Genomic DNA, 25850 nt, shown 5'->3' with positions numbered 1-25850 from the left:
GAAAACTGCACAAGGCAGTACATTCTACAGTGATCCCCCCCCCCCCCGAGTATACCCCTGTTTAATGTCCCCATACTTTTTATGCTTTCCTTTCTGATCTTCCATCTTCATGTTTTAATTCTACTGTCTTAATCAGCATGCTTTGGACTTGATCACTTGGAGAAAGAAAAATATTAAATTTCAGTTCATTTTACTTCTGGAAAGTGAGATAATTATTCTGAGACATGCTGGTGGTCTTAGTAGGTGCCAATTACATAGTGCATTGAGTGACTTGTCCTTGCTGCAGTTAATTATATTTTTCTTGCTGATATTTTTTTATTCTAGATAATACATAATTAACATTCTGAAGGTTACAAGCACCCCTACAAGTGGAATGCTCTTTACCTTCTTATTCCATATTCCCAGGAACTGCTGTTTCATTGCCTTTTGCAGTACATAAATTTAGTATTTTGTTGCATTCATAGACCAGTGAGAACATGTCACACTTGTTTGTTTAATTGTCAGAGAAAAGCAAGCAGAATGCAAAATTGCTCATTTTATTTATTGCTAAATAGAAACTTAGTGGTTCATTTCTAAAATGACACATATCAGTTGTCGTGTCTAAGCTTGAAGCCTTCGTCCCTAATTGCACACCTGTGTGATCAGGTTGTTGTGACTTTATGATGAGTGTCTCATGCTCAGTGTCTCATTTTTTTGATATTTGCTGGTTATTTTTCAAGGCTGAGATGTGACACTGAAGTCCTGTCACAAAACAATTCACTCTTGTACATTGCTACTACATTATGTATTTAATGATGAAATTATGTGGTTTGCCTGCTCTCTTTCACCCTTAAATGCCCCCTTTACCCCCTTTAAGTAGACCTTTTCTCTTTTTAAGAATATAAAAAAGGTGAAGAAGCCCCTCTTTCTATACCCATAAATACAAATAGCCTCAGATTACTTTTATTGACATAGATTTGGTCTTTCAACAATTGAGTACTCAATCTGATTAAAGGCGTAAAGATTGCTACTTTGCTCCTGGAGTGTTTAGGATCAAATTATTTCAATAAGGAAGACTACTATGATTGATTACTATGGAATTTGCACTGCACCTCCCCTTGCCACCATGGCAAGTAGGAAGACAGAGACTGAAGAGTTGGCCAAGCCTGTTGTCCCATGTATGAATCCTGCATCTGCAACAGAAGTATCTGCTGTTCAGTTTCAAATGCAATTGGTTTCCAAACATGAGATCAAATACACGATAAGTCTTTTCCTCCATGAATTATCTTGTTTTTTTCTAATGCTGCATGTCCTAATGACTACCACCTCTCCTTTTGACAATTAATTCAATTAATTCACCTGCAAAACCATTCTATCCTACACGACAGAAAGCATAATCTGCTACATGCAAAGACCCACAGTGTCCTACATGCACCATTGGGTTATAGCCAGTGACAACCCAGCAACCATGAGCCTCCAATATAGATAAAATATAACATACATAATACGAACACAAATATTTATTATTTCAAAACATTATTAAAAGTTAGCTAAGCAACATATCCAAAATCCACCAAAATTTTCCCCTACCAACATCCCGGACAAACCTTCTAATTGAAAGCAAAAGTGTGCTGGGCTTTATCCTTGCGTTTGCTTTTATAGGGGTAGGTGTTGTTTCATTTATTTCTGGAATTATGGAAGTATTTCTAGAATACTTGTAATGGTTCTGAGAGCACAGGTGTGTGTGCAGTGTGCTCTTCCTATATTTATCCAGAGGCCAAGCTGCTTATGCAGTGTGCAACCTTCTTGCACAAAATACCCTTTCTATGTAATACCCATTATGTCCCTTTACGTGCTGTAAATGTTCAAAACATACGCTGGAAGTGGAAAGGCCATGCGTCTGGTCTGAATTATGGCTCCTATCAGGAGTATATTTACTGTTGGATGTGTGGTATGTTGTGAATGAATGCAGAGTTTGCCTGAATAATATGCTTCAGACAGGAAGGGGTGGGGAAGTGTTTTAACATTAGAAAAGCAATGGATCAGGCCAGAGTCCCATCTAGTCCAATTTCCCGTTCTCAAATACCTATGCAAAACCCACAAACAGGACCTGAGAACACTGCTTGCAATTCTCAGCAACTGGTATTCAGCAGCATACTGCCTCTGGCAGTGGAACATAGCCATCATCCCTAGTAGCCATTGAAAACCTTATTCTCCATGAATTTGTCTAATCTTATTTTAATGCCATCTGAGTCAGTTACCATTACTGCAGCTTGATGGAGCGAATTCTTTAGTCACTATATGCTGTATGAAAAGGTGCTTCATTTTGTCTGTGCTAAATCTTCGAACACTCAGCTGCATTGTATGCCCTGGAGTTCCAGCAGTATAAGAGAGGGCGAAAAACTTTTTGCTATCCATTTACTTCATGACATGCATAATTTTATATATCATGTATTATCCATTACAAGTCACTTCCCTTGGGACTTCCCCAGTCCATCTCTCCATGGCATTCTATTCAAACCTTATTCTGCTGCATATCCTGCATATTGATAAATTCCAGGAAGCCAGATGGGAACCAGGGAAAGAGCTACATCTATGAGCTTCATGTTACGGGTTTGACTAGTGGATTTGGAATACAGATCATAGCATTTTGAACTTTTCCAGTTCTTAACATTTTCCAGAATAGAGAGCCAAGAATTGGACAGTAAAGTTCTAAATGGATAGGTTGTTATTTATAGGCATAATAGTTATTATTTAAAAAGTTAATAATTATGTGTTGCAGACATGGTGTTACTTTGATTGCCAGTTAACAGATTAGACAATTGCCCTGAGATCCTCATCCCATATACAGAGGTTTCTTTAATTTGGACTGAACTAAATACACTAGCAAAGCATATGCGATTGCCTTCTATGGATCTGGGCTGATTTATACCAGCTTAAAGTCATGCTGTTTTCATGTGATTTTGTCAGTATGATAAAACCTAATTCCTCTGAAGATCACTAAGCTGTGCTTTTATTTTCCTTTGTATGAACCCATGTGCATGAATGCCAGGAATTAAATCAAGTAACTTTCATTTATAGCTAAATTATGCAGAAATGAGGCTTAGTCAGTTGGAAAACTGTCACTGTCAGAAGACTTGTCAAGTAAATGGAGTGATCTATCGAGACAAAGACTCATGGGTAGAAGATGATCACTGCAGGAATTGTACTTGCAAAGTAAGAAACTTCTAACTTGTATATGGGGGTAAGATGACTCATTACAATTCAGTATAAGTTTGTTGAGTACATAATGTCAACTTGGAGGGTTAGTTATTGGCATTATGCATAGCATTATGTACAGAGTATGGGGAGGGAATCAAAAATGATACCTGCCTAAAAGCAGTTTCTTTCCTGTATTTAGATGCCTATGTTTTTTACTGAACATTTCAGTGTTTCCTGTGTACAATTTAGAATTGTATTACTGAAGTTTGTGGGAAAGGAGACATTATCTTAATTGTATGCACGAGTTGCATTTTGCATGACAACAACATGTATATTGTGTTCGTGGTATTTATTATTTTCAACATCAGAGGAACAAAAGTTGATTAGTATGTAAATCTTGTACTGTTGAAATTATTTGATAACTATCAGAAGAGAGGTTTTGTTTGCCCAAGAAAATAGAAAACTGTTTGTTAAAATGAAGATGATTGACAGAGACTGTGAAGGTGTTATTTTATATTTGTAAAAATGAGTAGATGGCTTCTATTGTCTAACCCACTTAGTGATTGGTGGAATAAGGGAAATAATTTATATCTGAAATTTAATAGATGTTCGCATAGGTAGCAGCTGGATATGATTATGGTTGCTTCAGAATGGTGAAATTGTAGTTGCAATATAGCTTATCCAAATATTCATAACTAAGCTAATTAATTTTACCACAAGTTTAGAATGTTTCCCGCCCCCCTAAAATATACATTACTTTATACCAAAGATAGCCAATGTGGTACCCTGCAGAGCTTTACAAACTTCTAGCTGCCATCAGCTCTAGCCAGCGTGGTCAATGGCCAAAGATGATGGGAGTTGTAGTCCACAATATCTAGAAAGCACCATGTTGGCTAACCCTGCTTTATGCAGGTGTTTTAATCCTATTTTTCTATTCTTTTATAGAGTGGAGTAGTGGAGTGCCGGCGAATGGCCTGCCCACCATTGAACTGTTCGCCAGATCGCCTTCCGGTCCATTTAACAGGCCAGTGCTGCAAATTGTGCAAGTGTAAGTATAAGTATTGTGCTCTCTTCTTTTTCTCAGTCATACTGATTTTACATGCTTTTTTGTTGTTAGTTAGTTATGTAGTCAAGTTGTGGAGTGATGTCACTTCAATTCGGGAAGCCCCTACTCCCTGGGAAGTAATTTGAAATTTGACTCTGCCTTGCATTTTCTGGGAGAGAGGCACCCGGGAGTTAAAAAATATGCTCATACCATGTAATGGACTTAAAATTCATAATTAGTAAAATTTTACTTTTACACATGATTCAGCACACATAAGGGTAATGTTTGAAAGGAACGGTAAACTATGGCTTTGTGCAATGTGAATAAGCCTGGCCATCTCCCAGTTTCTTCCACTAGTCATTTCATCTGAATTAGAACTGAATTTAACCATATAGTCACAATATTTTCTTTTGTTTCATGTCCTCTAATTAAAATATGAATGAATGAACAAACCTACTCTTTTGTGTTTTTTGGTTGACACCCATCTCAACTTGTTGGTGTACTTGGAAATCTGTTAGAAGAAATAGATGTAAACATTGATTAAAATTGATTGCAAATCTTGACAGAATGATATACTTGGGACAGTTTTTGGGTTCCATATTGTTCCAGACACTGAAGCTGTCTATACTGATGATACTGTGTGGATTGATTTCTCTGCCCTTTGTCCATACAGTCATTGACAGTATGGTCAACTGTAATTGTCTTTCCTTAGGGCTTATTGAGCAGATAATTAGCTATTTTTTTTAAAAAAAGAGTTAAAGCAACTAGCATTTCTTACCTAAAAAATGCAGGAGGATTCTTTTTTCTCAGTTATCTTTAGTTAATCCCTCCAGTACAGAACATGCTTTTTGAGATCAAAACTGACTTTCTGGCAAAGTCTGACTATTATTCAGATTTTTCTTCCCTTTTTGTCTACATTCAGCCTTGCTATATAGGCTGTCACATTTGAAGCTGAAAAATACCTCCACCAGCCCTGTGCCCATCAGAAAGACAAAAACTAGGTTTTATATTTTCTAAGATGATGATTTACAAGCCGTAGCTGCAAAAATGCCACATTTACCACACAAATGTTAGTCAGGTGTTTATTACAGTCAACAGATGAATAAGACAAAATGCAAAGTTCCAAACAGAAAATAGGGAGTCTCAATAAAACCAATTGTTTAAAAAAATGATAGGCTAAGAGACACAACTATATCTATATATTAATATAGAAGGGTATGACTTAATCACATCAGTAGCGTACAGTTGGGTGTTGGTGCTCATCTAGCCTCCTGCTGATTTGCTGCTGCTTGATAGAGGGTGTGGCAGAGCCTGGTGCCATGCAAATGTACCATCAGAGCCAATCTGTTGAGTATTCCTACCCTCATTCCTGGTAAGCAGCAGCAACAGATAATGGGAAATCAGGTGAGCACCACTGCCTAACCACACTATCTGCTATTGAATCACATCATACCCATGTTGACAGGTCTTCTGAAACAAATTCTATGGCATCATGGTGGAACGGCCTAAATAGATAGACTCATAATCTGGGAAACCGGGTTCATGTCTCCGCTCCTCCACATGCAGCAGCTGGGTGACCTTGGGCTTGTCACACTTCTTTGAAGTCTCTCAGCCCCACTCACCTCACAGAGTGTTTGTTGTGGGGGAGGAAGGGAAAGGAGAATGTTAGCCGCTTTGAGACTCCTTTGGGTAGTGATAAAGCGGGATATCAAATCTGAACTCCTCCTCCTCTTCTTCTTATATGTCTAGCTGGGAGGCAGGTCATCATTATATACGCTTGACATGCTGTATTCTTCAAAGATCATCGTCATCTTCATTTTTAATTTGTATACCGTCTTTCTATCTAACAATACTCAAGGCGGTTTACAAGCTGAAGAAACAAAAAATGTACATGTGCGGGGGGGTCAAATTTAGTCCAGGGGGTCCGGCACACTTCCCTGCGCCTCATCAGCTGGCCCTTCCGACTTGACACGTCTGTGAGCTTTCTCCATCACTCTAACAGGAGATGAGAGCTCACTCTTGGACACTCCCTTAGCAACCTGTGGAGACGCCCTACTCTGTTCAGGGACCTGGTCTCCACCAGCAGGTTCAGGCTCTGGCTCTCTTTCCTCCTCAGAGTCAGACAGGGGGTCCGGCACAGTACATCTTATAACAATCTAATGCAATACAAATATGTGATAATAAAACATAACTTTAAAATAGGCAACCTACATCAAAAAAGTAACATTTAACAATCATTAGAATAGTGATGAAATCACATAAGTGAAACTTTGATTGTCAAAATGTGGTGGTATAGATGGATTTCAAGGAAGATATTTTATAGGATTTACACACACACCCTTTGTTGCTAGCATACACTGTGGTGTAACATTTAGAAGTTGATGGACAGTATATGGGGAGAATTTGTAGAAGTAAAGTGCAACTGCTGAGGATAAAATTTCAGTATGGTGTAATATTTCTAGTTCCTCTGCTTGCCCTAGGCCTATTACCACCTTTCCTATTTCTCATTTTTTACCTCAGACCTAGTTGCATGACTGTTACCAAAGAAAATTATAGATATCATTTGAAAGGTTGAAAAGTAAGGTTTTCTCCCATTCTGCAGTGTTTGAGGTTCTTGAAAGGGAAATGATTTAAAGAGCAATGTTATTTAGTATTCCTTTTTTACTGGAGTTAAAGAGGACATTCTTTTTTATTATGGCTACAGTAACGCAAATGTGTCAGGAAGTCATAACTAGAGTTTGTAATACATTGTGCTATTAGGAAGCAACATTTGGGTATAAATTGTTAGTTATTTTAAACTGCTTTTAATATTGTGTTGTAATGTGTTTTAATGTACCCTGCCCTGGGACCTTAGGGTGAAGGGCAGATAATAAGTTACATAATTGTAACAACAACAACAACAACATATTTGAAGCTTTCATTTATCTGTATTAATGACACAACCTTGGGGAATTTAGTTTTTCTAGCTTTAATATTTTGGAGCACTGGGCACCTTATTACATATGTACCCCGTGAAGTAACAGTGTCTAAGCCAATTTCTTTTCTAACCAAACAAAGATTTTGGAGCTAATATTCATTCCATTGCCAGAAATGATACTTGCTTGAAAGTACCCATAATCTCAAGGATACTGAGGGTCTGTTTAAGAATTGAGTGCCTGTCATCTTGAGTAGAGATCTGTACTTTGGTCACACTATATATATATTTGTCTCTGGCACCAGTACTTCTATACCAAAATACAGATCTGTAGTTCCTCAGAAGGCAGGTATCATGGAGCTATATCTGGCACGACTGACTTTTTACAGCAGTCCAACCCATATTGTGCAAACAGAGGCCTTTTGAGTTGTTCCAGGTTTTCCTCCCTGAACTGAGAATTTTTTTTAAAATTTACCTATCCTTAAAGGAATTATATTTCCTCATTCGTGGAGATATATCTGGCATGGCTCAAGGGGCCTCTGCTTGGGAAAGGATAGCATAACAGACAATTATAAAGTCTGTTGTATATATGCATTCCTTTCTGGAATTAAAAGTATGTAAGAAATAAAATGGGACATGGGTGGCGCTGTGGTCTAAACCACTGAGCCTAGGACTTGCCGATTGGAAGGTCGGCAGTTCAAATCCCTGTGATGGGGTGAGCTCCCGTTGCTAGGTCCCAGCTCCTGCCAACCTAGCAGTTCGAAAGCACGTCTAGTGCAAGTAGATAAATAGGTCCCGCTCCGGCAGGAAGGTAAACGGCGTTTCTGTGCGCTGCTCTGGTTTCACCAGAAACGGCTTAGTCATGCTGGCCACATGACCCTGAAAAATTGTCTGTGGACAAACGTTGGCTCCCTCGGCCAGTAAAGCGAGATGAGCGCTGCAACCCCAGAGTCGTTCACGACTGGACTTAACTGTCAGGGGTTAAGTCCTTTACCTTTACCTTTACCTTTTAAGAAATACAATATTTGAGTTTTAGTTCATTTTTAAAAGTTTCTAAAAGGCAATCAGCAAAGAAAAGTTAGATCCATATGCCCCAGAAGCTACCGTAATTTTAATGTTACAGATAGTCATCAGTGTGGATCTTTCTATGGTGTCTTCCTTTTTCCATGTGTTTGTTAGCTCTGTATTTCCAGCAGTGATCTAATCAATTATGATAGTTAATGAATACCTGTGGTTCACTTGAGACACTGCTCCAGTTACACAGGGGCACGGTTCTGTTTTCACCTGTCTTGATATGGTGTAGATAAATCAGAATCTATATATTGTGATCCAGTAAGTCCATCCAGGTTGTCAATACTTTGCCCATACAGGCATATCTTAATACAAATGTACTGTGCCTGCTCCACAGAATGTCACTGCCATGACTAATTCTGTTAATGAATCGAGTTCAATATCTGTTCTGCTTCTCCTATTACTTCAGGTCACTAAGTAGCCTAGTTTGTCAGAGTGAGTTGTGAAATGGTTCAAGATAATAGTTTTTGTAATGAATTTACTATTATAGTCAAAATAAATGTGAGCAATTAACACTGGCTGCTACTGAAAGCAAAATGAGTACATCATATTTACCACAGTGCATCTAGATTGACTTAAAGCAATATTGTTTGTACCAAACTGTATAATTTATCTGCACTTACTACTAAATACTGATGTTTTTATTTATTTTGAAAATTCTAGCCAAATGCATCTATGGAGGAAAAGTGTTGGCAGAAGGTCAGAGGATTTTAACCAAGAACTGCAAAGAATGTCGTGTAAGTTTTTTAACCTTCTAAGACTGCAGTCTCAAGCATTACGGCTGCTGTAGGACTTACATTGCAATTGTTCACTCTTTCACTTTTAAACATGTGTGGTATCTCCTTTATTGCATGCCCAGCATGGTACAGCAAAGTGTGTGCAATATTACTTTCTCTACATCAAATGCTTTTGACAGAAAAAACACTTTTAGAATGAGTCATAAATTCTAATACACTTTGACTTTCATTACTTGCAGGCTGTCACTATTGTGAAAGGGATTCAAGCGCATACCAGAAATTTAGCTTTGCACAACTAGAGTAGGATTAAAGTGTTCTGGTGTGATAGCACAACAGATCCACAAAAAAAGAAGACTTTTTCAGGTGGGAAAGTGACAGGAAAATGCACTGCAAAGTGCAACAAATTATTATTTTTAACTAAGCCTTTAAGTTCTTCACCAAGCATTTAAAAGCATAGAGTTTTGGGGCTTGACAGATCTCACCTGGATGAGCAGTAAAGGTGGTGATTGTCAATACTGAGCAGGTTCTGTTCCTTGACATGGCGTTCAGAGAGAGACATAATAGAACAAGGCCATTCATAAAGTGGGGAATATCTTATTGAACTTACAGAAAGAATGAGAAATGGAAATTTGCCTAGCCAACAGTGCTAGTCTGTATCTGAAACAAAAGTAATCTTCTCCAGCTTCAGTTATAAAGCATTTAATACTTTTAAATGCCTCGGGGCATTTAGGGAAGGGGATACTCAGAAGTCCTGTTGTGCTCAGAAATGAGGCCAGAAAAGCCAAGTGATTTTCTCTGTCTTTGGGGAAAATAGCTTGGTTTTCTGAGCCCAATCCTGAATTGAACTCAAGAGGGTTTTCTTGACAGCAGTGGATGATATTTCAGACCATGTGAACCAGCCCCATGTGGTTAATTAAAGCTATTTCGTACTTCCTTTTTCCTTTTTCAGTTCAGCTTAAACAATAACATTTACCATGATTTTTTTTAAATAACTGAAATATATTACTGCTTTGACACTGTCCTCTTCAATGTTTTGATGCTGGTGGTTCAGGAGTAAATGGACTAGCTCTCCTTGGAGGGTTGCTGTGTGAAATGTGTAAATCAAGTATCTAAATATGTGGAGAATTTTCAGATATTCAGGAGGATCCCTGCTTCTCACTGAAGTGAAGGACACGAGACAGGTGTTGGTCATCAGGTGAGCTGTGCATAAGCAAGCTCCTAGCTAGCTCTGCCGAGGCTCTTTTTATTAGCCCAATTTGCAAAACCAGTCAGATACATTTTGGACGGTGCCCTTTACACATCTTCCAATCGCGAGATCGGGGGGGTGGTACAAAGTTATTTTGGCACCTGTTTCCACCGTGTCACTTTCCCCCTGAACAATGTTTAATCGAAAGAGACAAAGGTCACAGACAGGGCATGGCAGACTACTAAGAGAGCAAAGGTTAGATAGAGGGTGTGATGTTCAGACAGCTGTGGCTTGTCTGCGGGTGGAAGTGTGCTGCACACCTGGTGGGTGGAAGTGTGCTCCACACCCGACGGTCATTCCTTCACTCACAAAGCAATTCATGGAGGATCATGAGAATGACCACAGGGCAGGGGAACCTAGCATGCTTGTTCCTACAGCCCATACCTTCATGATAACAGTGAACAGCAACAGTAGCCTGAAAGGGCTACAAAATCAGACATCCAGAAGAGTTTTCATCTGCATCAGATTCTCCTCTCTGTTCCTTCTCAAAACAATAATATCTGGATCCTCCATGGCACCCAGAGGGTCTCTGCTTTGTTTGCTGGGCTGCTATTTGTTAGCTTTTTCCCTGGGGTACTATGAGGTTCAGGAAACACTTGAGATCTGTCTCTCGGCTGCTGACTAGGCATGGAGGGCAGCCGCTGAGTCCCTGGCGCAAATCAGGGCAAATGTGCAGAAAAGAATTATAAGAAACTCCAAAAAGCCTCTAGGCTTAGCAGAAAACTAGATATGAGCTACTGTGTTCTGGTGATAAGAGTATCTGATCTTCACTTTAGTGCTAATTGTGATTTTATCACATAATATATGAAGTATCTAACCCTGCCATTGCTTCAATACTGGCACAGCAGCTGCCATTTTATTTGCTGTGTTGGTATTGCCCTTGGCGTATCTATCTATCATATGCAAAAGACTCATATGTATTTACTGTAAGTGAAGAAGAGGTAAGGATAGCAATGGTTCCTTGTGCTTAACTGATTCTCAGCCTGTGAGCCTAGAGTAGCAATGCATTTTTTAAGTAACTTGGTAAGTCAGGTTTTCATTTCAGCTGCTGTAGAACAAAGTATCAATTGTACCATAGTAGACAATATTGTGGGCAACCCATCATAATTACATGTTTTCTGCTTTTGACTAGTGAAGGCATGAATAGCTTTTTAATTGCTTCCAAGCTGTGGAAATCATAGAGCTAGTTTTCAGAGCTGCCTTCCTTTTTGTTTCCTTGCCCATTTTGCATGGAAGTATCATGGGTGTCTGCTGTCAATGCGTTTCCCATGCTTTTCTTTTGTGAACATCTCATGACAACCAGGTATTACTGAACTTTAGAGGGAAAACAGTTCTCTCTCAAATTGATATTCTTAATCTTTCACTCATCAAAAATTCCACACTAGTTTGATGCTAAGGCAACAACGTTCTGCAAAGAGAACAGATAGTTAGTCTGGGCATGTTGGGCGTTGTTGAGTACAACGAGGTCCTTGCTGATCAGACCAGTACCTCTTACTTTTCTTTGTCATAGTCTGGCTGCATACACACCTTACTGTGTAACCCTGTCCAATCCTGGAAACTGTAGTTTACCCCATAGATTTGCAGTTCCCAGCACCGTTAACAAGCTACAGTTCCCAGGATTCTTTTGAAGAAGAATGTGCTTTAAATGTCTCGTATGTATGCAGCCTTTGTTTATGTCAGTCCCTGATTACAGATTACAGAAAGTAGAAGCAACCGTGGAATTTTCATCAGTGTAACTCTTTAAAACGTTGTTATTTCCAGAATGGAATTTTAGTAAAAGTAACAGAGACCTGTCCTCCATTGAACTGCTCGGAAAAAGATTACATCCTCCCAGAGAATCAGTGCTGCAGTGTTTGCAAAGGTAAGTAGGATGTTGGCAGGCATTGTTAATAGTTATTGTGTCTTGCTTAAAAGAATGTTTGATTTGGATCTGAAAGGCCTACTGTAATGTTTATGGTGTTGTCTTGGTTGCCTTTTATGCATTAACTGGAGTTCATAAAAGACCTTTAATATTAGTCAGACATCAAAGCTCCTTGGGGATATTGTAGAGCGTTTTGAAATCAGGGAAGTTAATATACTTTTTTTTCAATTTGTATAGATACAGTCTGTGAAGCATGTACAACTTCCTACACATTGATACCATTATATAAACCCATTTAAATAACATCCCTTCTCCCCATTATTAAAAACAAAAAAACAGTATTTGAGCAATACTGAGTTCTGATGGTAACATATTTATTTTTTAAAAAAGTTTATATTTAATGTTCACATTAAAGTTGGAGTTACAACCCAAACAATGCCACCAGTGTAAAGCTAAATCCACAAGTGCTGTATTGTGGCCTTCTGGGTTTCTTCCTGAATTTTCCTATCCTACTCCCTTCCCATGTCTTTAAGCCTCAAATAGCACAGCTGCCAAAAATTATCTTTCTCCTTGAAAGCTGCTTATTTCCCTGACCACCCACAGTCATGATGAATTCATATGTAATTATTGTTGCAGTTAACATTTTTGTTGTTGTTTATAGTGTAGTCATCAAAGACTTTATAACGGTGGAACAATTTCTTGATTGCAGCTTAATCGTGCTTTTGTTATTCCCCCCCATCCTTGGTGAAATTTACTGTACTATCATAGATTATGATTATGTAACTTGGAGTCACAGATGTGATTGTTCATTTTTTCCATTGGGTGTCAAATCAAAATCATTGATTTTTTTTTTTTGCTGCTACTTAGTTTCTTGGATTACAAAGATGGGCTGTTGCTTTGCTTGCAGGGCCAATCCCCAGCACCTCCAGGCAAGTCAGAAAGGGGGCGGGGTGGCAGATGGGCCAATTGGAATGGGCCTGCGACTTTGAGGGAGGGGCTACTCCAAGCTCCCCATGGTAGAAGCAAAGGGGAACCTTTTGGTAAAGATTATTGAAATGCAGCCTACATTTCCCACCTGGCCTGGACCTCTTGCCAGGTTTGCATGGCCGTATCTCCAGGTAGGGCTGTCTGAAATCCTGGGGAATCATTGTCAGTCAGCGTAGGGAGTATTCAACTAGATGGACTGATGGTCTGGCTCAGTGCTATTTTTCTAGAAAAAGAGGTGCTGGAACTCACCATGAACACCCCCCCATTCTCTTAGAATGGCAATGGTGCCCACCTGAGAGGTCCTGAAACTGAGTTCCAGTGAGTTCCAGCTGAAGAAAAGTCCTGGGCTTGACTCAGTATAAAGTAGCTCCCTATGTCTCTATGTCCTTAACCTTTGAATATGAAAAAGAGTTTTTAAAAAAGCATATGGTTAAACATTTTTGAATAACATAATTTTTAATCACTATGTGTTAAATTAGGTTGTGTGGTTTTTAATTGACCTTGGTGGCAATCAGGTTAGAAGTCACTCACTGTGCTCAAATGAGTACTTTGCAGTGCAAATCTATGCATGTCTGTTCAGAGGCAAGCCCCTTTTACTTCAACTTCTGTGTTTGTGTGTGTTGGAGGAGGTTGAAGTGCGGAAAACATTTTATTAATAATATAGCTCTGCTAACCTTTACATTTACTATTTATATAAAAGAGGTTTATAATATCTTTCAGTAGCACCTTCAGGAGGCTCTTCAATTAGCATATTTTCCATCTCTTCCTGTCTAGCCCCAAGACTGGACTTGAGACAATTTTGCGTAAAGGGAATGGAAGGAGTTTTGTTTCGTCAGATGCAAAAATCAGACATTTCTCATGCATTGCTGTGGGACTCTGAGACACCTCTAGAATTCAGTTTTATTAAGTCCCAGAAAGATGCTGATAAGCATAAATTTAACAGGTCTGCTGCATACAGAATTGTAGCAACAGGGCTCTCAACTTTACTAAGGCTTCTTTCTTTCTGTACTTGGGAGCAGCTTATTGAGTACAAAATACATGCATGTAGAGTCATTTGTGTTACTTAGAATATATGTGAGAGCAGCCATGAAATGATCTTATTCTGAGGAAAATAAATACAGTTCTGCTGGCCTCTGTTTAATTATTTCTGTGCTCATCTATTGCAATTCAGTGGCAACCTATTAGTGCAACATAGTGCCTTGTGCCTATATGCATATTTCAGCTTCTTTTTCTCCAGGGATTTTGATTGATTTACAACCTTAAAGCTTTGCACTTTGATTAAACTAGTATTTTTTTTCACAGATATGTTACATATTTTTAATTAATTAAAAATCTTTTAAATCAATCTTAACAGATAAATTAAATGTAGCAGCCCGACTTAGTAGTGTTAGTCTTAGTAAAGACTATTGTTGCTATCCTGCCTGTTTTGACAATTCTGTTGCCTAAATAAATAGCTAAATAGTTCTGGATACAAGTGCAAACAAATTTACAGACAACTGCAAATTAAAAATGGTACTTTTTTAATACTTCTAAAGTAACATCGATACTACATGGAGTCTATGGCAAATGAGCGCCACTGAGCACCACATAACTCAGGGCAGTGTTTTGGTGCAGGGTGGGGCCAGAGCTGCCCCATACTCTGTATATCTTAAGCTCCTCACTACCCCATTCTCTCTTAGAGAGTGGCAGGGTGACAGGTGATGATCTTAAGAGAGAGAGATGGAGGGAGACATGGGATGGTGGTGATTTAAACAGATAATGAAATGATGATAACGTTAAGTAAACATCAATATCACCCCATACCGTTTCTCATACATGGGCAGAGCCACCACATTTTCTTTGTTACTCCCACCTAAGGATGTAAGAAGGCAGTGATTTCTGTTCTAACCTGTATTTGTCACAATCAGCACTGTTTCTGTTCCACTGCAGTTTGGCTTCTGCCAAATACTACATGTAACTATTTCTGCAACTTACTTTAATCTCAGTGTAAAATAAATGGCAAAACAATGTTTAAAAAGTTGTTAATTCCCTGTAATGTGTGGCCTTAAAAACAGTAATGATGTAAATGAATGCCAGTCATATTCACCAGGCCAATTTCTGTTCCTGACCACAGATGAGTATGCACTTTTGGCTTCCTTTTACATTTTTAATCCCTCCCCCAACATTCTTTATCCCACCCACACTCATTCAAATCCTTGATCTCTCTCACACACATACTCACTGTCCATTCTGTCCGTCCTTTCTCTCTCTCCCTGTACCTCCTCCTCAGATAATAAATGAGGTTAGGAGAAAGCTCCATTTAACCCCCCCAAACCCCCCCCAATTGCTATACTGAAGTGAAGTCAATGAATCAGGCTGAATCTGAAGACAGTGGACCACATACAACAATGGTTCCCCATCCCATTGGCATCTTAAGAGCCAGCTCACACATAAAAACCACCCACTTATGCTCTCTGGATGTCTCCTGACTGATCACAGGCATGAGCTTTTCAGGAAAAGTAACATGTACATGTAAACTCAAAGTGCGCCTGATAAGCTCTATTAATATGATAGAATTTTTTCAGATTGATGTGGTCATATAAAGTGCCACGTAACAATGATCCACTGTTATTTAGGCCATACACCTATTTCTTAATGTGATCCTGTGTCTTGGGGTGATCAGAAGAATTTGCATATGGAATAAAGCAGTTGGCTTACATTTATGAGAAAAATCATGTCAATTCCAACCATATTTTTATTTGCTTGAGTTCATGGGGACTTACAAGTGAGTATGCATAGATTTTCAAACTAAGTAGCTTTGGAGCAGGTCTGAGGTTGCTAAGTTATTTGACTTTTTGAGAATTGTAACCTATACCTAATTGGAGGAACGCATTTGAAAGGATATGTGCCAAGCCAGTTGTACAATTATTCAACAACATGAAATGAGCTTGTCTACCTATTCCCTGAAGCGTAGAATTTGATTACTATTATAATTAGCTTAAAATGATAAATGGGTCATTGCACAATCAAATAACTTAAAAAGCAAAACTTAATCTTGTGGAAGCAGTTGTAATAAAGACATAAGAATGCCCTCATCAAAGGAAAGCCAAGGGTAGAAAAATTGTTCTAAATGCTGGAAGAGTATTCACCTGAAATGTTTGAAGAAGGAATAGAGGTCAGCTCATTTGTCAAAGATCTAGAGTATATGCTTTTTTCAATGTGATTCCCTTTTGGAAGTCTATTTCTTTTTCAAATGTTGTTAACGTACTACATGCATTTATTACATACATCTATGTGTATGGGGAATGTTTTGCACATTTGTTCTAAATTGTTTGTTGTAGTAGCTAACGCTCTATTGCCTTGTCATCTATGCTGGACTGAAATGAGAAGTAGTCATATAAAGATCCCCACCCCCTTCATTTTTAACAGTAGGCCATATGAAAAAAATAAAATGAATGTGTCAGATCTAAAATTCAGAAGGGGACATTGTTTTATTATGTTCTAATCTAGCCAAAGCTAGTCATAATTATGGAATATTGAAACCAGTGGACATGGCTAACTTAAGTATCCTTCTTTTCAATGAGACTTGGTCATGATTAACTTTCACTAGATTTCAGTTCCAGTCTCCTTGGAAACTATTCAATATCATCATAATTTCCACAGGACATTAGGATTTGAAATTCCAAGTCACCAGAGAGTAGACCCATGTGGATTGTTGTTTTCACCCCAGACCACTGGCCCACACTAATTGTCTTAACTACTCAGATAGTGAGCTAAATATATTCTTTATTAGCATTCACAAAATTTAGAAAGCATTAGTATAAATCAAGTGGCACCCAAATGGAATCATTTAAAAAAGTAAGACCATTTATTATTTATGCAGTGCCATCTGTGTACATGCATAAGCTCTCTAAACTGTCTTGAGCACCTTATAATATAATTTTTGGCAGCAGAGTAGCCACAAGAGAGTTGGATATGAGGAACAGTGCTTACTGATAACCAGGGCTTTTTTCCCCAGCCAGAACTCACTGGAACTCAGTTCCGGCACCTCTCAGGTGGGCATCATTGCTATTCTGAGAGAATGAGGGAGGTGCTCATGGTGAGTTCCAGCACCTCTTTTTCTAGAAAAATAGCACTGCCAATAATGTAGTATTCTGTGACATTTAGAACTCATCACGCCTCTCCAGCAATCTGCATGGCTGCTCTGATGCATGCAAGAAGTGTGTTCTCTTTCTATTGAAGGATTTCTAGCTTTCATTTCAGTGGGTAACTGAGTGACATCATACAAAATAATGTGGTGGAAGAGCATGCAGCAGGGCCTCTGGAGAACTTATGTTTGGGCAGGCTCAGATAGGAAGAAGCAGTGCTTCAGGCATCTTGGCTTCAGACTATGTAGGACTTTAAAGGTCAAAACCAGCACCTTGAATTGGGTCAATGAAGTCAATGCAAAATTGAATTAACACGCTCAGAGTGGCCCATCCCTAATAACACCCTAATGCTGCATTCTGGACCAGTTGTCATTTCTGAGCAATCTTCAGAGGTAGCTATACACAAAGCATGTTACAGTAAGCTGATGTGTGTGCTACCAGAGCATAAGCAATGGTAGTCAGTTTCATACTGCCTAGGAAAGTGTGCAGGTGGCATACTTTTCTAGGCAGTAATCTGTCTTCTCAATCAACGAAAGTCCCATGTGGTTTGGATTAGTTATTACTGTCATCATTATTTCTTAAACGTATATCTTGCCCTTCCTCCAAAAGGAGGCCTTCATCCAGTCTATCACTGCCCTCCGACACTGGTTTATAGCTTCCACTGTTTCCTTGGGTTTGACGGAAAAGAGAGAAAGAAATGGTTTAAAAATTGGTCCTGAAAACTCTTCATGGATAACTTCAGCAAATAATATGGTGGAAACTGTACCAAATACTTGGATTCTCAGCAATGGAGTGTGAATATATACAGCCTGGGATGTGTGAAGTTCATTTCATGTAAATCTTTCTTTGGAAATCATAATGCAAAGTGTAATTCTATCCATTATTTTTGTTTAAAAAAGGTAAATCTTGAAGGTGATTCACAATTCCCCTATATGGAGTTCTTAGATTCTAAGAATTCATACTTTCTGACAGCTAAGCTGTGTTGAAAAAGATTTCACTGGGATATTTTTAAAAAAGAAATAACAGACTAGAGTTCTTAAAACCAAGTTAATAGGGGGGGAAACTTACCCTGCACATAAATGAAACAAACAGGTTTTTTTTTTAAAAAAAGTTGGCATTATTTTAGAATGACATGCAGCATTACTGTAATATTTCACAGTGCTTTTTGTTTTGATGTTAAGTCACTTTCACCTCACTGTCATCTAAATAAGACTTTGATTCAGTATAACCATTAACATATTTGTTGTGCTGTCTGTCACCATTTCCTTTGAGCTTGACTTGTTGGAGCAAAATTGGAGCGGTTGGTATACTATTAGTGTGAGATCAGCCAGTAACACTGTAGGTTAAGTTCACATAAGCATTTTCTTCAGTTTGAAAAATATTATTGAAATCCTTAATGGTTTAACTATTGGTCCCTTTACACAGAAACAAAGATTGAAAGATGGAAATGTAATGTAGGCTGTCTTTAGAAGGAGCAATACCCTGAATCCTGGTTGTTGTTGCTGATGATGGTGATGATGATGATGATGATGATGATGATAATAATAATAGGATTTTTAAGGAGCAGAAACCTATTATTTGCTTTTGTTTTGTTTTTACTTTCTTGTGGATTTGTGATATGCTTGGATTCATTCTGGAAAAAAGCTGGGCTCAAAAATCTGATAAATAACATCTCCATATACAATTGTGTTCCACAGAGATCTGTCAGGCATCTTCATTATACAGCAGTTAGTGAATTCTGATTACACACTTTTTTCCTGGCTTTTGACACCTGAGTATATTTTTGACACCTGCATATTTTTAGGACCCACTCTGTTCTTGTGATTGCAAATTGTTTTAGCTTTGTTTTTAGCTTTGATTATAATATTGTGTTATAATTGTTGCAACCTACCCTGAGACTTTAGGGTGAAGGGTGGATAATAAATTAGTATAAAAATAATTACACAGGTAGCTGTAGAGGATCATGGATGTTGAATCGACCATATTTTATGCATCCCCAATGCATCTTGAAGATTTGCTTCACAATGCCTTCTTTCCTGGTGGTTTCCTCCATATTTTTGCTGGCTTTTGAAAGTGTTTGTCTTCCCATTTCTGTGTGGTTTCAGAATAATTTGAAGGGGCAGCATTTTATTTGATAAATATATATTGTTGGTTTTATTTTACTTTTTTAAAAAAGCTTTTTCCTGGTTGTATGCATTGGGGAACAGAAGTCCGTCCCCATCTCCCCAACATCTCTTTGAGAATCAGTTGGTAGGCTTCTATGTTTGTGTGTAGTGCACAAAAGTATTCAGGAATTGCTTCCCCTTGCATTCTGGAACAACGTGTCCTGACCTCAAAAAAATTTTTTTTCCTTCCAGTAGCACCTTAAACCAACTGGAAGGAAAAAAAATTTATTTATTTTTGTTTTGTTTTGACTATGGCAGACCAACACGGCTACCTATCTGTAACTGTGTCCTAACCTGTTATATTAGTATAAATCACATTGTGTGCACATTTAACTTGTGTGATTTCAACCATATGTGATTGAAGGCCGGCTGGTTGCAAATCTGCACGTTAAATGCAGGCAAGGCAGAGAGCTTAAAAGCTCTTTTTGCACCATGTTTTCCCGGCATGAAACGCCCCCCCCCAAGCCAATTTCAAGGGTGGGAGTATGTGGGTGGAGGAGAGGATGGAACATCCCATTTCTCGAGTGGAAGTCCTTGCACAGGGGTTCCATTGATGGGACATTAGCTAAGTCCCCTGCCCTATATATTTATTTGAGAGCCCACCTTATAAAGCTCCAGTGAGACTTACTGCTGAGTGTACCTGCATATGACTGAGAATTCTAATTTATTGATGAAAATTTAAGCAGGGTGTTCTTTATTTAAGATTAATTAATCCAGAACACTTTTGTTTCGAGCTCTCATTATTGCTAGCTCTGGCTGTGCCCCGCTACAGCATCTGGCCTCTCAGTGGAGTACCATTAAGAAAATGTGTCCCTTAACAGAAGATTCTCATGCTATGGAATTTTGCATCTGTTATGACAGCATTCTTAAAAGTGATGTGATTAGTTTCAGTAGAATATCAGTGTAAATATAGACAATTAAGCACACAGGCCCTTGATAGTGTGAGGCCCTTGATAGTTCAGTCGGTAGAGCATGACACTTTTAATCATAAGGGTTGTGGGTTCAATCCCCATGTTGGGCGAAATATTCCTGCATTGCATTGCGGAGGGTTGGACTAGATGACCCTTGTGGTTCCCTCCAATTCTAAAATTCCATGAAAGGGTAAAGTACATTATGTTAGCGTGGAAGTTAAATGATATTGTATTACTGCTAGGATTCCTATCTAAATTAAATAGTATAACTGCTGATTTAGGATTAAGCTTTTTATTGTTTTCACTTACTCTGATACATTGTTGAATGTGCTTTATTTTTCAGGTCATAATTTTTGTGCACAAGGTCACAGATGTGGTGAAAACTCAGAGTGCAGGAACTGGAACACGCGAGCTACTTGTGAATGCAAAAGTGGTTATGTCTCCGTCCAAGGGGATTCTGCCTATTGTGAAGGTAAATAATGTGTTCCGCAAAGTAACTTCATTGTGGTCTGGTGAGAAATGTGCTGTTAAAACAAAAGCAGAACAGAGCATCTCATTATCAAGTTCAATCTTCATGGTAGTATAAATGATAATATCCTCATTTGATTCTATATGTAGAAAGTTCAGATGACCCAGACAGATGGAAACTTCATTGTGAAGTTCCCAAGTGACTGACTGACTTCCTAGCATGTTAAAATGTCACCCTTCTGTTTGTGATTGTCTTTGCAATATATAAATTCCAGTAATACTGCTGCTTAGGCTGATGGCAAGTATGTTGTTCCAGACATGAATAATCTGTGTCACAAATTGAGAACAGTTGATAATAGTATATTTAGGCAACAAGCAAAGATTGTTTTCATCATGCCTTTCGACTGAGGTAAAAATGTGACCCATGTATCACTGTATCTACAGATAGTAGGCTTTTTAGAAGTAGTTTTATGGCCTTCTTTTAATGACGTGGACTGCTCTGAGGTATTCCGTTCAAGAGCAGAATATACCGGTACATTTTAAACATAAATCAATAAGATGTTGTGACTGTAGATAGCATCTTGTGAGGTGTGATGAGCTACAAATACTGTTTACCCCATAGTATTAACTTGGTGAAAAACCTGTTTCTGTGGCTGGGGTGCTCCTGTGGATACTCATTACAAAGCAACCCTGTTTATTACATACAGGAAAATTTTGTCAATGTCTCCCCCTTTCCTGGGTTTCCGTGGACAAGCTAGCTCACTTGCCATTCAGAAATTGTTTGCGTTGCTGAACATGCATAGGAATACCATCCATCATGACCCTTCAGTGCTGAAGTTTCAAGCATGTAATGAAACATGTAATGAAACATGTCTTTGTTTGTTTCCCTTGTCTTGATCGGAAACTGTTGAGTTTCATAAATGGCTTTTTGAGACCTATTGTTGGTAACGAAATAGAAAGGCCTTACTTGGTGTCAATGTTAATGCATGAGGAGTGCAGTGAATTTAGAAAGACTCAGTTTTTGTTGTACCTAACCCTGGTTTGGTTGAGGCAAGTGCCTCGAACAGAATAGATTTTTTTTCTCCCATTGTGAATCTTCTTTGTCCAGTCTCAATTTAATTGATTAAAAGTTGTCATTGTTAATTTCTTAGTCTGCAGCTTAAAACAACAATGAGACATCCCTAAAGGGACCCAAAGCTTTTGGTGTTGTAAAATTCCATGTTTTTGATTAAAGTCATTTTTTAAACTTTCAAACTTGGATTAAAATTGTTGTTTTGAAAGAAAAAGAGATAAGGCACCAGCACAGGACTAAAAGTACGAGGAGGTCTGAAATGTATCTTCTCTTATCTTCATTCTTTAGCACTTTGGGGTGCTTAAGACATTCGCTGGACATGTTTGGAAAAATGAAGCATGAATAACTCGTGCTTTCATGACCATGATCACAGGGCACTAGCTAGTCCTCTGACACGGCGAAGGAGAAGCTAGCTGGATCAGGAGGACCAGTGCCACTAACACCAAGCTGGACCCCGCAATTGAGCTAGAGAGCCCTACATTAGTTCCCCTGGAGACAGCACTCCATGAGAATTGGCCCTCTTTTTAGACCATGGGCTTCATGCTAAACTATACCTGCTCACAAGCAAAGGCAAGACATAGAATGGGAATTGACTGTGTTAGCTTCCAAGCCCGAGGGCTACACTATAAGGCTTTCGGCCCAAGGAGGGATGTTGCATCTCACCTGAGCAATACACCATGTCAGAGTTTTCTGCCTGGACATATCAAAGGTCCTACAACTCCAGTTTGATATGCTGTCTGATGACCTGATAGACTGACACTACAACGTTGGGTTCTTCTCCCTCTCCCCCAGAATCCCCTCTTGCCTTGAAGGCTTCCACTCCTCACCAGAATAGGACACCATTCCTCCAGGTCAGGCATGACCAAACTTTGCCCTCCAGCTGTTTTGGGACTACAGTTCCCATTAGCTAGGGATGATGGGAGTTGTAGTTCCAAAACAGCTGGAAAGCCAAGTTTGGCCATGGCTGCTCTAGGTAATGTCCAAAGGTAGAATATCAGATAATGGGCAGAATGTGTGTTTTCCTGTGCTGTTTGGGGACGAGGAGAGATGTAATCTCCTGCTGCTTCTGTCACTCCTGAAGAACAGCCTTAAATTGTCCTGGCTGAACATCTGTCTTCCTGCCCCCCCTTTCCTTTTTGCTCTCCCCTCTCTATATGGTTCAGTTTTCTAGGAAGACTTCTGAATGTTTTGTATTGTACATATATTAATGTGATAAACTGGCATTCACTTTGGCTTGTACTATTTTTTGGTTTTCTCTATTTATGGCATTAGTGTTTATGAGCTTGGCCTTCATGGATCTTTTCCATTTTTAAAAAGTGCTTTCTTTAGAATTATTCTTGAGCTGGCTTCCATCCATCTATATTTGAAATGGAGAAGAGATGACACCCTTGACAAGCTGTTAAAATATATTGCTGGAACAGGGAGATAAGACTAAGGAGTGTTCAGCAGAAAGAGATTTGTGGGTATCAGCTCTGCTTAGCTGGTCTGAAAAGCTACTAGTATTCTTCCCCATACATGCAAGTATGAAGAGGGCTAGCGTTGAGCTATAAGAAACAAATCTCAAATTATAAAAAAATTCGTATTTATGACCGTATTTTTGGCTCAATCTGTCTGGATAGCTCAGTTGGTTAGAGTGTGGTGCTGACAATGCTAAAGTTGCAGGTTTGATCCTGTATGGGACAGCTACATATTCCTGTATTGCAGAGGGATTGTATTAAATGATCCTCAGGGTCTCTTCCAACTCTGCAGTTTTGTGATTCAATGATTCTGTGAATCAATCCATGTGAAAGGACAGTGATCCCATCCCATATCTCATCTGGTGAATCATGAAAAAAAAGTTTCTACTGTACTTTAATCTGAAGTTGCATGTTCCAAAACATACATATGGACCTTTTCCTGTTTTTGTTTAACATGATATCTGACCTGAAGAAGACTACTACAAAGACTGCTGACTATTTTGTAAAGCTTTGGTTAGCCCCAATAAAGGTTTTTTTTTTTTAATCTAATGAGCCAACATGACTGCACTTTTTTATAAATAGACTGATTCACATGACGATGATGGTGATAATAATAATAATAATAATAATAATAATAATAATAATAATAATTTATTATTTATACCCTGCCCATCCGGCTGGTTTTCCCCAGCCATTCTGGGCGGCTTCCAACAAAATATTAAAATACAGTAGTCCATCAAACATTAAAAGCTTCCCTAAACAGGGCTGCCTTCAGATGTCTTCTAAAAGTCTGGTAGTAGTTGTTCTCTTTGACATCTGGTGGGAGGGCGTTCCACTTTTCGCAGCGAGGGAACTGCCAGAAGGCCCTCAGCATTGGACCTCAGTGTCTGGGCAGAATGGTGGGGGTGGAGACACTCCTTCAGGTAAACTGGGCTTCCAAATGCTCAAGCATTCCTGTTATTCCACCATGCTATTTCAGCACCATTTTATTGTGAATGTATGCATCAGGACCTGTTATGTCTTTGTATGCAAGGTTCTTCTGTATCTAGAAAAACCACAATTCTACTTCACAGATGGTGGGTGCGAGAGAAGAGAGAAAGAATAGATTGCAGTATCACTGGGACATCAAATATAAATTCTCCATTATGTCTTGCTGTCCTGGAGTGTTTAAAATTCATCCATTGGGCCAGATGTTGTGTTACAGCCCCAAATACACATACTTTGGGATTTTTATTTGCTTTTCACCTAGAACCAATAACATAGGAAGTTGCTGTGAAAATGCTCCCTTTTTGCTGCTATATTAGGGATTCATTTGACAGCAGTCTTTAGCATGGTACTGCTCTCATGCCACATTTACTTAAAACACACAAATGTATTCATAAGTGGTCATAGAGACAGCTAGAGCTAGAGATAATTAGTATAAATATTGCTGTGATAATGGTCTGAATTTCATTCCATTGTTTCAAAGGAATTGAAATAGAAGTCGTGTTTCATACTGCTTCTTTTGAGATCCAAGGTTTCCTGTCTCTTCAGCTGATCTGAAAGTAATTGTATCCTAGTTCAGAATGTGCTGAATCAATAATAATACTAATAGCAATGATAATAAGCAGTCTCGTGCCCCTTCATCTGTCCACCCATCCTCTCTCTCCTCCCCATTAACCACCCCAGATCTTCTATATTGCAGCAATGGTATTGCCCTTTAAGAAGCCTTGCACTTTTCATAAACTTCAAGGCTACCCTCCTTACACGTTGCATTTGCACAGAGGCAGGTGCTGGGGAGCGATCATACCAGATGTCTTTTTCTTCAGGTCCCCTCCCTTCTCACTATTTTGTAATTCTCAACACAGACACTCTTCTTACACACAGATGCGCACACGGGAAAGGGGGGGGGGGTTCCTGAGAAACAAGAGTGCCTGCTGTGACTCGCCAGCTGAATTACACTGAAGATAGGCTGAACATCTGCTTTCTTAAAAGAATGGTTGGACCTTGGAGGAAGGGCTAGAGCCCTTGAGAAAACATTCTGTTGGCCTGGTTCAGCATGGTGGCTAGGGGTTCAAAACTACTGCATTGGGCTGCTAGTCTCAAAGCTACAAACATGAGCCTGACCAAACTGTGGGAGGCAGTGGAAGACAGGAGTGCCTGGCGTGCTCTGGTCCATGGGGTCACGAAGAGTCGGACACGACTAAACGACTAAACAACAACAGTCTCAAATACAAACTTTTTATAGTTACGTAGTGAGGAAGGTAGGGCACTGTGTTAGATTCTTCCATCTTTCTGTTGGATCAACAGCAATCAGTATTCTGTACCTGAAGCTCACATGTTCTATTGGCTCTGTTTCATTTTCAAGCTGATAGGCACATGACTATTTGGGTTTGCTAATAGATGGAATCGTACTTTAAGCAGAGTGCTCATATTTATTTATTAATTCATTAACTAAGGTTATATAGCTACCCCATAACAGAACTTCTCTGAGTGGTTTAGAAAAACAAACAAGTTCACATCAAAAATATTTTTGGATAGCTGCCTTTTCCCAGAGGTTTTAATTAAAAATAAGGTTTTTCCCTTTCCTTAGCAAGGCAAAAAAAAAAAAAAAGTTTAGTCCTTAATGT

General features: G+C 38.9%; 1 protein-coding gene across 4 annotated transcripts in view; it reads left to right on the top strand.

The window, feature by feature from the left end:
* NELL1 (neural EGFL like 1) overlaps positions 1-25850 on the top strand; it is a 374882-nt gene that overhangs the window by 133172 nt on the left and 215860 nt on the right. For all 4 annotated transcript variants that reach the window (XM_083598461.1, XM_083598460.1, XM_083598463.1 and 1 more), the window contains exons 8-12: positions 3061-3195; positions 4126-4228; positions 8874-8947; positions 11955-12054; positions 20588-20716. In XM_083598461.1, the coding sequence (XP_083454587.1) occupies positions 3061-3195; positions 4126-4228; positions 8874-8947; positions 11955-12054; positions 20588-20716 (541 nt within the window). The remainder of the gene's footprint in view (positions 1-3060; positions 3196-4125; positions 4229-8873; positions 8948-11954; positions 12055-20587; positions 20717-25850) is intronic.

Source organism: Podarcis filfolensis, assembly GCF_964270895.1.
Source record: "Podarcis filfolensis genome assembly, chromosome: 1".
NCBI lineage: Eukaryota > Metazoa > Chordata > Lepidosauria > Squamata > Lacertidae > Podarcis > Podarcis filfolensis.
This window is presented reverse-complemented; position numbering and strand designations above follow the sequence as displayed.